The sequence below is a fragment of the Ursus arctos genome, unplaced genomic scaffold (genome assembly GCF_023065955.2).
Source record: "Ursus arctos isolate Adak ecotype North America unplaced genomic scaffold, UrsArc2.0 scaffold_10, whole genome shotgun sequence".
Taxonomy (NCBI): domain Eukaryota; kingdom Metazoa; phylum Chordata; class Mammalia; order Carnivora; family Ursidae; genus Ursus; species Ursus arctos.
This window is the reverse complement of record NW_026622764.1, coordinates 65,712,685-65,729,144: the sequence shown is the minus strand read 5'-3', so window position 1 is coordinate 65,729,144 and position 16,460 is coordinate 65,712,685. Positions and strand designations below refer to the sequence as shown.

General features: G+C 36.6%; 1 protein-coding gene across 7 annotated transcripts in view; it reads right to left on the bottom strand.

Moving 5' to 3' along the window:
* Positions 1-16,460, bottom strand: part of STARD13 (StAR related lipid transfer domain containing 13) — a 513,739-nt gene that overhangs the window by 371,534 nt on the left and 125,745 nt on the right. For 4 of the 7 annotated variants that reach the window (XM_044381754.3, XM_057309255.1, XM_044381751.3 and 1 more), the window contains 2 exons: positions 14,474-14,627; positions 5,404-5,539 (listed from right to left, as the gene is read on the bottom strand). In XM_044381754.3, coding sequence (XP_044237689.1) covers positions 5,404-5,433 — 30 coding nt within the window. In that variant the 5' untranslated portion in view covers positions 5,434-5,539; positions 14,474-14,627. Of the gene's footprint in view, positions 1-5,403; positions 5,540-8,778; positions 8,887-14,473; positions 14,628-16,460 lie in introns of those variants that run through there. The other 3 variants (XM_044381756.3, XM_048215633.2, XM_048215629.2) reach the window with 2 other exon arrangements.

Below are 16,460 nucleotides of genomic sequence, written 5' to 3'. Positions count from 1 at the left end.
AATAAAAGAAATAATAGATGAAAGCAAAGAAGGTAACAATGCAAAGACCAACATGCCGCCCAAATTCTGGTGCTCTCAGAAAAAAAAAAAAAGAAAAAAAAGAAAAGAGAGGTAACCAGAACTCTGACCCAGGTGGGAGGATTCTAGGAATTTCTCCTAGATAGAAAGTCTTTGTCCCTTACAACTCTTCAATTCTTGTCACCCTAGAACCCATTAACTTTTCATGGTGCGAATGTGTATCCATCTTCCTTTCCATTATTAAAACCCTGCCTCAACATTAGCCTAAATGTGTCTGAGTAGCAACTCCGGCCACTACCCCTGAGGAGAAAGGAGACCCTATAAGCAAAAATAACTAGAACACACTACAGTCCGAAACATTTTATGAGTGCTCACTATGTTAAATTACTATGCTAAGCACTTACGTTATTGAGATAAGTGACAATCTGGACTTCAATTGCTTCAAGTCCAAAAAACATATACAGATAATATTAATGTGATGAATGCTAGAAAAACAGGGCCCTTCCAGTACACTGAGTCTTGAGAACCTAGTCAAGCGAATCAGTGTGAAGAAGACAGGGAATTTTGGGTTGAAGGAACAATTGATGCAAACACAAGGAGTGTGAGAGGGATCCCAAAACAGTTGATATGGACAGAACACCAGGCAGAAGGTGGAGGAGACAAGAGAAGAGAGACTGCAGAAGTTGGCATGGCTAAACTGTGAGCAGCTTTGTCTAATGTACCCAGAAGTTTGATTTTCTACCAAAGAAAATGTGAAGATATTGAAGGATTTTCCATAGAACAGAAACATAATGAGATTTAACTTCATAAAAGATCACTCTGTTTGCATTTTGGGTAACAGATGAGGGGTATTTAACACCAAACACCAGCTAATAGGCTGCACTTCAGGTGAGAAATACCTGACTCAGAGCAGTGGCATCAGGAATCCAAAGGCGATGAATTAACATGTCATTAGAAATGCAGACTAGACAGGACTTGGTGACAGAGACTGTGAGTTTAAGAGAGAAGAACGAAACTAGGGTGACATGTAGGTTGCTGGCCTGAATGATGAGCTGACTGAGAGTGCCTTTCACTAACACAGGAGAAAATGATGAAGTTCAAGACTGATACACTGAGTTTGAGGTGCATTAGAGACGCCAAGACAGCCAGGCAGGCATAAGGGTCTGGGTTCAGGAGGAAGATGGGGATGCAGATACAGGTTATAGAGGATAGATCCTATGCAGCTGGCCAGTCCGCACCCCACTGATTTCTTCCCTGCCCAGAATATAACTTCCACGTCAATGTCCCGGCCCTTCCACCCACACACATGTCTGGAAAGTAAACATAAATCAAAAGCTGCTCATGAGTCACTGGCTTCAGAAATGTGCCCAACTTGCTCTCTGAAGTTGAGAACAGAGCCAGAATAGCCCCAGATTTTCAACTGCTTAACTGTTTGCCCTTGGCTTTCTCTTAAATACCGTTCTTAGCCTTGGCAACCTCGCTGTCCAAATTTATGGCTTGGCCCCTGGACTTTTACTGTTTCTGTCAACTCAGCCTGGACCATCCCCTTAGCCAAGTAGTAGCCCATGCTAGCCCAAGGGATTTTTTTTTTTTAATAAAAATTAGGAAAAAAAAATATCCTCTTTGGTTGGCATTCACTGGCATTCTCAAGGACTCATAGCTTAGTGTCAGAAGATATCTTTGTGCTAATTAGAAAAGGTGGCCAGTGTGCAGGGCATAGCTTCTATATGTGTGGCTCTGATCTGGCTTCGGACTGAGCTATTTGGCTCTTTGGTGAGAATGTCTATGTCCAGTGTAAGTCCTGAACCGTTCTTGCGTCTCACTTATAGGGCAGTTACCATCAGCAGCTTTTATACTTCACTGTACCCCTAGGCAAGTAATACCTGTGAGGAACAGACATGAATCGTCCTACCAAGGTAGAAGCCCATACTCCCAACTTTGGTCCACCTCTAAAAGTATACAGAAATTCTGACAAGCAATCAAGGGTTAAACACCTTCATCCTCAACGCTTTGAATAGCATTAGGCCTGTGGGAAACCTGCCATGACTGGGAAAAGTCTTACCCTCAGTATTTGGCAGCCGGGACCACATTCAAAACTCAGCACATGTACCTCAGAGGGCAGAGAATTTTACACATCCAGTATTCTATGGGTGAAATTGGGTTTGGCAGGCTAGCCTAAGAAAATGATAATAAGTCAGATGAATAAATGCACATTAGGATGCCACAAATCTGTATGGAGGAATTTGTCTCCTATCTTTGAAGAAATTAGGCATTGGCAAACTTTCTATCTTTTGAAGCCTCTGACTTCGTGACATATTCAGAGGAAACGGAAGCAAGCTGTGTTTTAGAAAGTATTCCCTAGAATAGGGAACAGTAAGGGAAGCTTCTAGAATACACTGTCCATCTACCTAACGATTCAGATGTAACAGCAAAAGCAGTTCTTCTGTCAAGCTGAACCCTGCTTGTATGCTCCGTTTATAAGTATACATCTTAGAAGGAATGCCAATAGACATCTTGGTAGTGAAACAGATAACAGAAAAAGATTTTCAGAGGCTGTAAAGATCCTGTATTAACATCTGAGGCGATATAGTCCTCCTCTCCACACTCCGCATCAGTGAGAACTGAGAACTCCGATTATAATCTTGTTCTGAATGGGCCAAAAAATAAAATACTCCTTAACTTCTTACCTAATAATTTATAAAGCTACCCTATCCTGAATGTGCTAGTTTGGAAATCAATTACCTGTCCCAGGATAATTGAGAGCTTACTGTAAAAACAAAGTAACAAGAATGAAAAAAAAAATTAGGAAATCAGCTAAAAGAGGTCCCAAATGCCTCTTTAATAAATTACATTCCCTTAAAAGGCAATAGGCAATGGAATATAGCATCACACTAAAAATAATGGTTTTTCCCCTTTTTAACTTTCATTGTTAATCTTAAAAAAAAACAATCAATTTGTAATGAATGTTTTCTTCTTGGGCTGAGGAAGGTTCTGAGGAGAAAGCCTTATATAAAAGTTTGACACTATTTCTTAGTCACTCTTCACCAAAAACGAAACAAAATCTGGATCGCAATAGATACAATTAAGATGTACTCTATTTTTCTTTTCCTTTTTAATTAGAAAATAAACCTTACTTTTTAGAGCAGTTCTAGGTTCACAGGAAAACTGACCAGAGGATACAGAGATTTCCATACATCCCTGCCCCCACGTATGCACAGCCTCCCCGACTGCCAACACCCCTGACCAGAGTGTTCCATTTGTTCCTGTTGAACCTGTACTGACACATCATTATTACCCCAAGTCCCCAGCTTTTCTTAAGGTTCACTCGTGGTGTAAATTTTGTGGATTCTGACAAATACCTAACGACAGGTATCTACCACCGCAGTATCATACATCATACTTTCACTGCCCTAAAACTCCTCTGTACTCCACTTATTCATCCTTCCCTCCCCACTAACCCATGGCAACCATTGATCTCTTTACTGTCTCCATAGTTTTGTCCTTTCCAGAAGGTCATATAGTTGGAATCATATGGTACGTAGCCTTTCCAGATTGGCTTCTTTCACTTAGTCATATTCATTTTTTTCCTTAAAGGCATTATAAAACTTCCCCAAAGCCATGTATGTTGCTATGGCAAAATGAGAAAGAGTAAGAAGACTCACACTCAAGTACTAATTTTGCCGCTTTGGGCAAGTGATTTACCTTTACTAGGCCTTGGTTTTCTCATCTGTAAAATCAGGATAACATTAATACCTATCCCACTAACTTTATGATGTTGTTGTAAAGGTCAGTTTCTTCTGAAAAGACGGAGGAGTGCATGGGTGATGTAGCTGGTTTAAGCGTCCAACTCTTGGTTTTGGCTCAGGTCTGATCTTGGGCTCATGAGATACAGCCAGGCATCAGGCTCCATGCTCAGCATGGAGTCTGCTTGGGTTTCCCTCTCTCCCTCTGCTTCCACACTCCCCAACCCCCAGTGCGAGTGTGTGTGTGTGTGTGTGTGTGTGTGTGTGTGTGTGTGTCTGTGCGTGCGTGCGCTCTCTCTCTTTCTAAAATAAATAAATCTTTAAAAAAGGAGGTAATAATGTCTATGTTGTAGAGTTGTTGTATGAATTAAATAGGTGATGTGTATGAAGAGCTTAGCAGCATGCCTAGAACATACTGCATATTTATTAACAGTAGCTGCCATGCTATTTTTATTTTAATGCATGCTAAATACTTTTTATTTGACCCTCTAAAACTATTCTCTGCTTTTTACCATCTTGCCTTGTGGGGCACAATTGCTAAATTGAGTATCCCTCCTCTGGATTTCCTGATGAGGTCAACAAACCAACGGGAGGTCCCAGAGGAGGTTAGAAGATGGGAAGGAGAGAAGTTGGGAAGGAGAGAAGTTGGGAAGGAGAGATCCCTGTGCCATTTCTGTCATGCTGTAGTTTGGTTGTGGCTGCATTCTCCCTTAAAGGACAAAAATCTTGCTGGGCAACCATTTGGCTTCCCTTAACCCTGACCATCCCTATATAAGTAATCTCTTAAATTATACCTTGAGGTAATTTAGGAAGTTTCTGCTGCTTCCTGTCAGGAAGACACATAATGTTTGCCCTTCGTATTTATTGGCACAATTATTATTATTTTTTTAACATTGTAAAGCAGCCAAGGCATCATAAAATCAAGAACCATATGCAACTGTACAAAATCTTGCAAGTTATTCCTGACATCCCTCTAAACCCAACACTAGTCAGAATTTATGAAGACATACTTTCAGATTCAATTTAAAAAGTGGAAAAAATTATAGAGATTTGGAAAAAAGTTATAAAAGTTGTAAAATATCTATAAGAAAGGCAGGTCAAGGTTTCCTCATTAAAAATATACCAAAAAATATAACAACAAAAAATTGCTGGGTATTATTTAGCTTTGTGGCACAAAGACAGTTATTTAAAGTGCAGTTAATGTTTGTAGCTGATGTTTCACAGATGTGTCCCCCAATGTGATACCTCATTTCTAATACCTCATTTCTGGAACCATGGTGGGATATGGAGCATCCCAATAGGGAAGACTTTTATAATAATAATTCAAGGGTATTTTCATTGCAGCAAGAATTTTCACTAACAATGAAGGAATTAATTGAAGTGCATATAATCTTCTGTTATGGTTCTACGTTTGACAATGAGCTAGCCATTTTGCCTTAAGAGAATCACTGCCTGCATTTTTTCCAATTTTATAAATATTAACTACATATATTACAAATCATGTTATAATGAAAAACAGGTCAACCTTAATGCTAAGTTTAAAACAAAAAAGTAATGGAGAACGTGTGAACGTGGTGCTGACTTTACTGCGTGAATGGGACATGACACTCCACCCAGAATATTCTGTAATAAAGCTACTTACTTTAGGTTTTGGTTGAGCTCCAGTTGACATCTGGTTTGGCACACCATCAAGATTCTGGATGTTTCCAGTTTTATTTCTACAAATTCCTTTCCTCTGATGATTTTTTTTAAAGCTTAGTCTTCAGATTTATAGAATTCTGTAGAAAGAAATTTTAAGCAGGTGATTTTTCACATACAAAGAATTATTCCTAGGCAGTAATTCATGTAAATTAGTCAATAAAAATACATGTTTTGAAAGTTAACATAAACTGTGAGAATATTCCCCGATATTAGTAATTTTTCCAAAGACATTTATGATTAGGCTCAGTGAGATTAGCCTAGTTAAGCATAAGAACTTTTTGTAAGTGTAAATTTATAAATTAAAATTAGTTTTACTCTACCAAGGTAAACTAGAGCACTATATTGGCATATCATAAAACTTCCTAAAATTCAAAACCAAAGGTATTTTTAAAATGGAAATAGTAAGATGTGGCTCATACAGAGCCACATTATTCTTTTAGGCTTTAAGATCTCTGTTTCTATATTTTGTTAAATAGGGAGCCAATTATAAATGTATATTTCTGAGAGTTAGCTATAGAATTAAAATCAGTAAAAACATATTAGCAGAAAGAGAACCCAAAACCTCATAGACATAGGAAAAGTCCTTTTCTAGAATGTTGGATAAATCCTCATTGAATTGGGGTAATTAAGTTTGCCTCGATTTATTCTTCCTACTGCTTGGAAGTCTTCCGCATCTCTCTCTACGTCCAAGTGCCTTATACAAGTTACCTAGCAGCCTCCAGTGAAAAGTTCTATCCTGGTCTATTCCTTCTGGAACAAGTATCAAGTTCTACAGAAGTAGGGAAGGTTAGAAATGTGAATTTTTCATTTAACTAAAATTTTACTCATTGATCATCAGGTTGTTTGGGGGCGGGGTGAATAAAAGATCTAGAATAAACAAACTTTATTGAATTGTATATGAAAGTAGCATTGCCAAATACTAACTACATAACCTTGGCCTTAATTTCCTCGAATCTTAATTTATTCACCTGTAAAACAATACTTTCTGGCATTTATTTGAAGAATGGAATATAAGTCCATAGGAACCTGCCAAGTCTGAGTGGAATCATTAAATGTGCTGCTTGGAAATTACATTCTTCTTACTCTTGATGCTTGCAGCAACTCTCCTGCGGTGAGAAGAATTGGCTATGATGATTAGAATAATAGTGATATGGTGATGATAATGGTAGATAACATATGTTTGACAGGCACTGTTATGCGTTTTACATACTTACCTTTTAAAAACAATCACTTGATTTGTTCTTTGCACTAGAAGCTTACTAACTCAAAAATGTCTCCTAGAAGGGTTTGAGGATATAGAGGAAGTGTACACACTTCTGCCCTGGAGAAAAGGGCATTAAGAAGCTAATGGGGCCAGGTCTTACTTCAAGTATACACTGACTTTTAAAGGTATGACTTATTAAATTTTTTAAAAAGCAGCAACAAATAAGACTACAATGAACTGGCAGTCAGTGGAGCTGACAATGCAGTGAGTTGGCATTGGGTTGACCAAGGAGTGCTACACTCTTCTGATTACTGCTAATGTCTACCTCTGCCACTAGTGTAGACAATTTGACAGATGCCTGGAGGAACAACTCCCTGTAGGTTCATTTGTAAAATGAGGGTGGTGCTGGCACCTCTTTTAACAGGCTGCAGTGGATCGCATGAAACCCCATAAGCACTCCTGCGGTTGCTGTTGTTACAACTCAGCACGTGGGGATAGTCCTCTCCTTCAGGAAGGTAGGGACTGTAGCTTATTCAGAAAAAAAATGACATTCGCTGACAGAATATTAAATACAAGATCCCATGTATGATAGTTTCACATATATTACTTCGCTTTCTTTTCTTCTTAGCCATTCTGTGAGGGGAGTCTTGCTGTTCTGATTTTATAAAAACAATTACTAAAGAGAATGAGCTCTTTTTTTTTTTTTTTAAAGATTTTATTTATTTATTTGACAGAGAGAGACTGCCAGCAAGAGAGGGAACACAAGCAGGGGGAGTGGGAGAGGAAGAAGCAGGCTCCCAGCGGAGGAACCTGATGTGGGGCTCAACCCCAGGACTCTGGGATCACGCCCTGAGCCGAACGCAGACGCCTAACGACTGAGCCACCCAGGCGCCCCAAGAGAATGAGCTTTTGACGAGGCTCACATGGCAAATGAGAGCACTTAGCTCTCTTGATTCTCCTCCGTGATTTCTCTACTCCCCCAGATTTCTCTTTGTATCCTTGCCAGCCCCACCTCCACGCCCTCTTCTGTCTAAATACCATCATCTGGTTAACAGGCTTGGGCTCCTCTTAGCCCTGGAGATGATGGATACCTGCAGAGATGAGGAAATGGGCTGAAACTGTAGGAAGGAATTGACTGTAACAACCCAGCAGCTTTCTAGAGCTCCCATGGCAAAGGCAGGGCCACTTATATAGCACTTTTAGAATGCATGCTAAGGCACTTGATATTTTTGACATTGTTATGAGTAATATCTTTTCATAAAATTACATTTTCTATGTTCTGTAATTGGTACATAAAAATTCAATCGACTTTTCTTAATTGATGTTGTGGCCATAAATATACATAAGGTTTTTAATTAATGTTTTATACTTGGGGGTGTTGTCTTTGTACTTTTATATCTGGGACTAATGATACTTTTGTTTCCTTTCCATCCTTGTATTTTCTTTCTTTTATTTTCCTTACTACTAGGCTAGGACCTCTGATCAGTGCTGATTAGAGGTGGTAAAATATATCCCAACCTTATTTCTGATTTTAAGGAGAATGCTTCCAACACTTCTCCATTTAAGTGTGATGCTAACTGTATGGTTTTTGTTTTTGTGTTAATCAGGCAGTTCCTTTCTTTTGATCGAATTTTTTTTTTCTGAGAAGATGTTTAATTTTACTGAATGTACTTCCGCCATCTATTAAGATAATCAAATTTTTCTTCTTTAATCTCTTAACTTATAAATCATATTAGTCTTGTATTAAGCCAACCATGCATTCCTGTATTATATCATCAAAGTAACTTTCAAGGCTTTAAAGATTATTTATCATAATGACTCTTGGAATTCATCAAATTCCCTTTAGATACCTGGACATACCAATGAACTATACTAAGATATTTACAATTTTTTAAAAAGAGTTTTTAAATTTATTTGACACAAAGAGAGAGAGCACAAGCAGGGGGAGTGGCAGACAGAGGGAGAGGGAGAAGCAGTCTCCCCATAGAGCAGGGAGCCTTATGTGGGGCTCGATCCTAGGACCCTGGGATCATGACCCAAGCCAAAGCCTTATGCGTAACTGACTGAGCCACCCAGGGGCCCCAATATTTACAATTATTAAACTATCCTTACATGCATGACATCAACTGTGCTTGGTTGTGATAAGCAGTTCCTTCCAATCTTATTCAGTTTGGTTAGCTGCTGTTTTCTTTAGCATTTTTTGCATTCATATTCATTTTTGTCCTCTGTCAAATTTTTGTATCAAGATGTTAGTTTCATAAAATAAACATGGAAGCTATGCATCTTTATAAATGAGGTTCAGAAAATGTATATTGCATGAGAATTATCCATTCTTTGATAATGTCAAAGGACTTACAGGCCCTTAGAGGTAGGTACTTTTTTTGAGAACTTGTTTAATGTATCCCATTGGTTTTTGGTCTATTCTGGTATGTAACCCCTGAATGAATTTTGATAATATATATTTTAATATAACGTTATCTATTACAAAGTCTTTCAAATTTATTAGCAGACCTATGTACACTCTTGCACTTTTAAAATAATATTGTATCTGATATTATAGCCTTCTTGCTCCTAATTTTATTTCTGTTATTTAGTGGAAAGAGCCTAGGATTTAGGTTAGAAGAACTCAACACTAAGGCAGACAAGTAAATTCATTTCTTAGATCTCAGCTTAATCACTACCGCCTCTGGGAAACCTTGCATCACTCCTAGGAGAGGTTTCTGTGGATTTCTGTACTTCCTCTATCAAAACATGTGTTTCACAGTATTATTGTTGTTTGTTTAATGGGCAGCTTCAAAGTTAAACTGGAAGCTCTATGAGAGTAATGACAAGGTATGTCTAGTTTACCACCAAGCACCTAGCACAATGTCTTTAACAGAATGAACACTCAGTAAATCTTTGTTTGAAAGAACGAGTAATTGTTTCCATGTTTTACTCTGCCTGTCTCTTCCATAAGACCACAAGTTTTAATTGACTTTTATAGCTATCATACCAAAAAAGCAGAAGAGCAATTAAAAATGCCAGCTCTGGAGCTAGAGTGCAGGGTTCAAAGCTAGGCTCTGCCATTCACTAGCTCTGTGACTATGAACAAATTACTTCACTTCTGTGTACCTCAGTTGCCTCTCTGTAAAACTAGAATAATAATGCTGGACTGTAGGGAGTTTATATACGTAAAACACTTAAAACACTATCTGGTACACAGTAAGTGATAGATTAATGATAGCTATTATTATGTTAGTACATGACAAGTAAATGAATGGATAAAAGAATAATGAACCTGTAAAAACAGAGAAAATAGTGATAATATTTGCTCTGTTCTGGGTGTTCTGAGGATCAAGTGACAGGAATTTTAAATAATAAAAACCATTTTAAGTATTTTATTAGAACCATTACAAATGGGAAGCCCCCGTGGCCACAAGAAAGAGAACTATTTTCTTCTTTGGAAAAAAATGACAAGGCCAGAGAAATATTTAATAAGGTTTTGTTCCTATTTGGAGCAAAAAAATGGAATATTTTTCTTAAACTGGAATTTTTCTTTTATATCTTAGTCTCTACAATACAACTAGGTTATTTCAACAGTTTAATTTAATGTTTTTATAACTATGAAATACCTGAATAAAAATTTTTCTTCAGACTTGATAGCTCTTTTAGAAATAATTTTTGATTTTCCAAATATGTTTTTCTCCTTAGATCTTTTTATCCATTACTTACTTTTCATAGTTCATACATTACTCAAATAATGCCTCTTCATTTGTTTTTCTCCTGGACAAAGAAATTTTAAAATGCTATCCTTACAGTCATTCTCAAAGGTTGCCATGTATAAATATTAGCCCTAGAGTATTAGACTTCACTGATGTAATAATGATTGAATATTTTCTCCTATGTACAACTAGTCATGACATAGAATTGCAAGAAACCAATAAGGAAATTCTCTTCCTAATGTATGCCAAAATCTCATATAAAGAGAGCTTAAGAAAAAAATTCCTAAAATATTTACAGTTATGCAAATATACCAAAAACTGAAGTGTGTGCTGTTGTTGACTGTCCAAGCCTAGACAGATAAACGGTAAATTATTTAACTCATTTTACTCTTTTCAGAATAAAAGAAATAAAAAATGGAAATACAGACAGATAAATAATCTTTTTCTTCAAAAAGTTCTAGGACATTTCTAAAATATAATATTTAATATTCTAATTTTTATATATTATTTAAAAGTGCAGCATGCCATTCTTTTATTTCCTCATTTGCAAAGAAGAATCTTACTAATTAACTGATTTGGTAATTGAGGACCATTACACTTAATTTTTCAGAGGAAAGCACAATATTTATAAAGAAACATCCATATTTTAAAACATGTAAAATACTGACTTAACATCCAGTTGCAACAATAGGCATAAATAATGTAACATCAGTTTTGGTCCAAATACAAATGAAGTGAGCCAAAGGTCAAAGCTATGCATAAACTCAAAGTCACCTTTGCCATTTATTTTTCAAGTAGTAGATGTGTTCTGTATATCAAGAGAAGCTTGTGTAATTAACCTTCAGGGAACATTAAAAACACAAAGAAGAAATTGAAAATTTTCCTGAGCTGAGCTGAGCTAGTTTGTATTGAATTCATTTTTGACAATGTTTCTAATCTGTTCTTCCTATAACTGGGACTAATTTACTTATCCTGCTAAATTAGACTAAAAAAGACATACTTGATTCCACATCCACCTGAGAGAGGCCTTCCAGCTTTTTGTATTCCTACTGTTAGACACGAGATTTCTCTTCTCTATCACAATAATGATAACTACTATTTATTTAGTGCTTGTACTGAGTGTAGCAAAAAAAGGGCTGCTGCCCAAATTCAGCTTATACTTTCTCTGCTTACTGTTGTGTGACTTGAGTGAGTTACTTAAGTTCTCAATGTCTCTGCCATCTCATTAGATTAAAATGGTGATATTAATAGGACCTACTAATACAATTTTATTTATTACTTCTCATTTTATTTTTTGGCCCATATTATATCAAGATGTTGTTAGGACTTCAGGAAGCCAGAGTTCTAATTGTATTATAGCCTCTATGAGAGCTATGACTACACCCTTGCTGAGGGATCTAGTACGATAAAACAGTCAATGGAGACCCACCACACACAGACTAAGAAAAAGCACCACGCTGATTGAAGAACGCAAATGTCTCTTTCAAATCCCTCACTGGATCCATTGAAGATGGATATAGAAGTGACAGAACAAAACATAAGATGTGAGAACACAGGAGACTCATGATGACATACAGTTCAACTTAGCATAGTGACACATAGGACAAGCTTTAGCAGTCTTGTGGCTTTGTCACTTGTACATAGTTGATTGCAGTATCTACATCTTTCCCCTGCACCCAGTGGCCTCCTTAGGCAAAGTGTCTTTGGAGCCACTCAATTCTTGTCTCCATTCACTCCATTCATTCGTTCATTCATTCATATGCCAAGCACTGTGCAAGCACTGGAAAAACAAAAATAAATATATCTTCTTGAAGAGTTCTAGTCTAGGGAGAAAGAGTCATGTAGACTGATAATATTATAAGGATTTAAACCAAAGTATGTACACAATGATATGGGAACACAGACAAAACAGCAAATAATTCTGCCTGGGGAAAGTTCATAGAGTTCATAGAGAAAATAACCTTTAAATTCAGTTTTGAAGGAAGAATAGTATTTCAGGGGAAGAGAACCCCAAAGACATGAAAGCTTAAGAAGAACACTACATGTTCAAAGATTAGTGAGGATTTTTGTCTGACTCCATCTCACTGGGCCTGGCGGGTAATGGCAACACATGGTGTATGCTAGTGTTATGAGGGTCCTCATATAAAGAAGCCACATATTAAGGAGTTTGACTGTTTTCTGTAGGTAATGGGGACACTGTGGATTTCTTGTATTTTACAACTGATAAAGTTAAACAATACAGGGAGATTATATAAATATCAAGGAGTTTAAACATGCTTCAGTATCTCAACATTTCTTACGTGAGTCCAACTCTCCCTTGCCTCTGCTCCCTCCCTTTTTGCAAGTCCTTTTTCAAAACAATGTTTTTATTGTCAACTAGAAATATAGAAAAGCACACAAATAGATGCATAGCTAAATGAATTACTCAACTGTGAAGAACCTTTTAACCACCATCCGGTCAATGGGTAAAACTTTGCCAGAACTCTGCCCTATTCCCCCAACAAATCCCCCAATATACTCCATACAAAGTCCAGTCTCCTTCTTCCTCCCAAAAGGAACTGTTATGGACTTTTACAGTAATTATTTCCCTGCATTTTTCATAGCTTTATCAGTCAAATGTGTATCCCTAGATGCTAAAGTTTAGTCCAGCTTTCTTATAAAATTTTTGATATCTTTTAACTCTCTTAATCTATAACTTATTTCTGTTACAATTTACCTGTTAAAAAACCCAAGTTTTGGGGCGCCTGGGTGGCACAGCGGTTAAGCGTCTGCCTTCGGCTCAGGGCGTGATCCCGGCATTATGGGATCGAGCCCCACATCAGGCTCCTCCGCTATGAGCCTGCTTCTTCCTCTCCCACTCCCCCTGCTTGTGTTCCCTCTCTCGCTGGCTGTCTCTGTCCTGTCAAATAAATAAAATCTTTAAAAAAAAAAAAACACAAGTTTTTTCTACACTCTGTAGTTCTCCACAGTCCGAATTTTGCAAATTGCATGTTCAATAGTGCATTTCATCTTGTTCCTGTCTTCTGTTTTTCTGCAAATTAGTAGGTGAATCCGATTTGGGTTCCATGACTGTGATAGTGCTGAGTGCTTCCATCAAGAAGTATATAATACCTGATTGTCTTCCTTTTTTATATTAGCAGTCATTGATACTAACTACCTATATTTATGAATTTATTGAGGGTTGCAACAAGATTATATTTTAATTCTTTGTTCATGTACGAGTTGGAATATAGTCACATAGAGATGTTTCCTTCATTCATTATTTGGTTACCCAGTGTTACGATTCATAAAGAAAAGCAGGATAAATGTTTAAGTCTTTAACTTCATTATTAGTTTTCAAGATAATGAACTGGTTTCCTATTACCTTCTAAAAGTGATCATTCTTTAAAAAAAAATCATTATGAACACATGGATTTAGATATACTTGATGAGTTTCAATCCATTGCAATTATTCCCATGATTGAAATTCACATTGTTCTATCTTTGGCCCACAGGAACCTTTTCAAGTAGTATTTGATAGCTTCCTAGCCATGAAATGACAAGCTATTCTAGGTTCATCTTATACATTTTATCCCCTAAATCTAGAATTAGAAACCTTTCAAGAAGCTCTGATTTCTTTTAATGAGAAATTATATTCCAAGAACACAATCTACACAATAATGAAACAATTCTCATTGTTACTGGGTTGGTAATCTTTTCTAGTTGTTTTTCACAGAGAGAGAGGTTCTTCATGAGTTCATATTGATACTTACAATTCAAATTTAGGGTTACAGTAATTTTATTCAATCTCTTAGCTATTACATTTGTTTCCCCTTCCTTCTACACTGAGAACATTGGTTCCCAAGGACACAGGCTAGGATAGATTTAGAAAATCCCATAATTACTCATTTGTTTTTAACTCATATTACACATAGAATAGTCTCAAAATAACAATATTAATACTACCACCACATGAATACTAAAAACACTTAAAAAATTTTTTTTGCATATGCTCTCCCCAATTCTCCATTCCTTCCTACATTTTTAGCCATTATATACTATACTCTCATTCTCTTAGCCTTCATTTTTGTCTTAGTCCTACCAAGAACTACATATTCAGTGCTCACCAGTCCTTCTGGTGATGTCTTTCTGGTCATTAGGTTACTTGAAGCTCAATCTCTACTAGATTCTTCAGAAAGAGCTGAAGACTCCCAGTGCTCTTTTCACTTGAAAGTCAGTTTCACTGGATATGAAATGCTTGGCTCATCTTTCCTTGAGAAACTAAAGGAAAAGAAATGAGAGAATCTTATTTTCTTTGAACAAAAAGAGTTGCTCTTGAAAATTTTGATGATTATCTAATTATAATCTCCTATAAATTGTATGCTTTTTCCCCTTAGTCAAAGAATATTTTTTTCTCTTAAACCCAATAATTGTACTAGAATATCTTTGGGTTCATCATTCTGGGTTGATATTCTTAAGTGTTATGATGAGCTCTTTCAACATGTAACTTCAAATCCTCTTTATTTCAGAAAAGTTTTCTGAATTATAATTTTTAGCATTTCTTCTGATCCCTTCATTTAATTTTCTTCTTCTTTTATGGCTTTTTAAAAATATCTTTTAAGAAAGTCTATTTTGAAGTCACAAAAACATCCCAAAAGTTTTCAAGCTGTGACTTTCACTCTTAAGCTCTTAATACACCTGAAACTGAGTTTTGTGTATAGTGTGATGTGTGTATACAATTCTTTTCATGAAAACATAGGAAGGAAATTTATGTTATTTGGTTTATCAAAAAAGTTGTACTTCTGAGCAATTGTTTCCTTGTATCTCAGGAATATGAATTTGATTCATATCTGGTTTCCGACTCAGGTAAGAGGAATGTAAAGTGTAGCAATGCCCATGTTCACTTAGCCATTAAGGCAGCAGAGCAGAGAGAAAAAGCCCTGTTAGGAACTCACTGTACTTCTATGTACAGCTTAGCCAAGGAAAGACAAGTGCTTTGTGTGGACCAGACGCACACCTTCCAGATGAAGAAACCCACCAAGAAGTCTCTTAGAAAGGACTACATTGCCAGGAGATACACTTAAGGGAGAGAACCACTTTTTTTGAGAACCCAGAAGAAAGAATCTGGGTGAGATGAACTCATTAGATGCCCACAGCTAAGCATTGGTTGAAGTCTTAAGTGGCCAGTTGGGGAAAAAGGCCCATCTTGGAGTATTGTAGTCGGAGATTTCAGGCAGAGGAATTTAAAGAGCCTGCTTTAGATATCAGTCAAGCCCCAAGAATGCCAATTCCAGATTGTTACCTGGATCTTTCCCCCCAATCTTTTCAACACTGTCTTGCTCTGGAGGAAAGCTCTACACACATGCTAGGCCCTTAACAAATGATGGCTCTCATTATCAGGGCCCTTCTTTGCTATCACAGTCTGAGATATCATCTCTTACTTGATCATTAGGTATTTCCCATTGGATGAGTGTCTCCAATTATTCTCAAAGTTCCTAGAAAATAAGGACATATTTTATACTTACCTCATAGTCATCAGAATATTAGGAAGAACTTTGTACTTAGAATGTTTGAATAATTAGTTACTGATCAATAAGTAGAGGTAAGTGGAGTTAATACATCACAACAGAAATGCGTGGGGGCAGGCAAGAAAGCCAATCAGCAGTCCTGAAATAATACCTTTTGTTAACCTAGTCAGCTTTTTACTAAATTTTCTAGTCTCAGATTTCTCATTATAAATACAATGTCACTTGTTTTACATCTCGGAGTCTCCTACCATAAAAGATCAGGCCTTTGGATTTAAATGAAATTCCTAAGGTAGACTTTTGAATTCAACAATTTTTAAAAGGTCTTTTGCTTTTTAATCATTTAATTTAATCATGTAATCTTTGTTTTAAAGATGTTTGAAACCATATGCTAGATTTTTTTTCATGCATTTTTCATGCCTCTATTTTGGGATCATGTATATTGTTATGTAGGCAGAAAAGAACATTTTCTTTTCTAATATATTTCTTTTATTCATACAATCCACTGTGGAAATACTGTTGAAAATGGCTATAGAACACTTTGATGCCTTTGATATATTTACCTTCTTCTTAATCTAATCACTAAGTG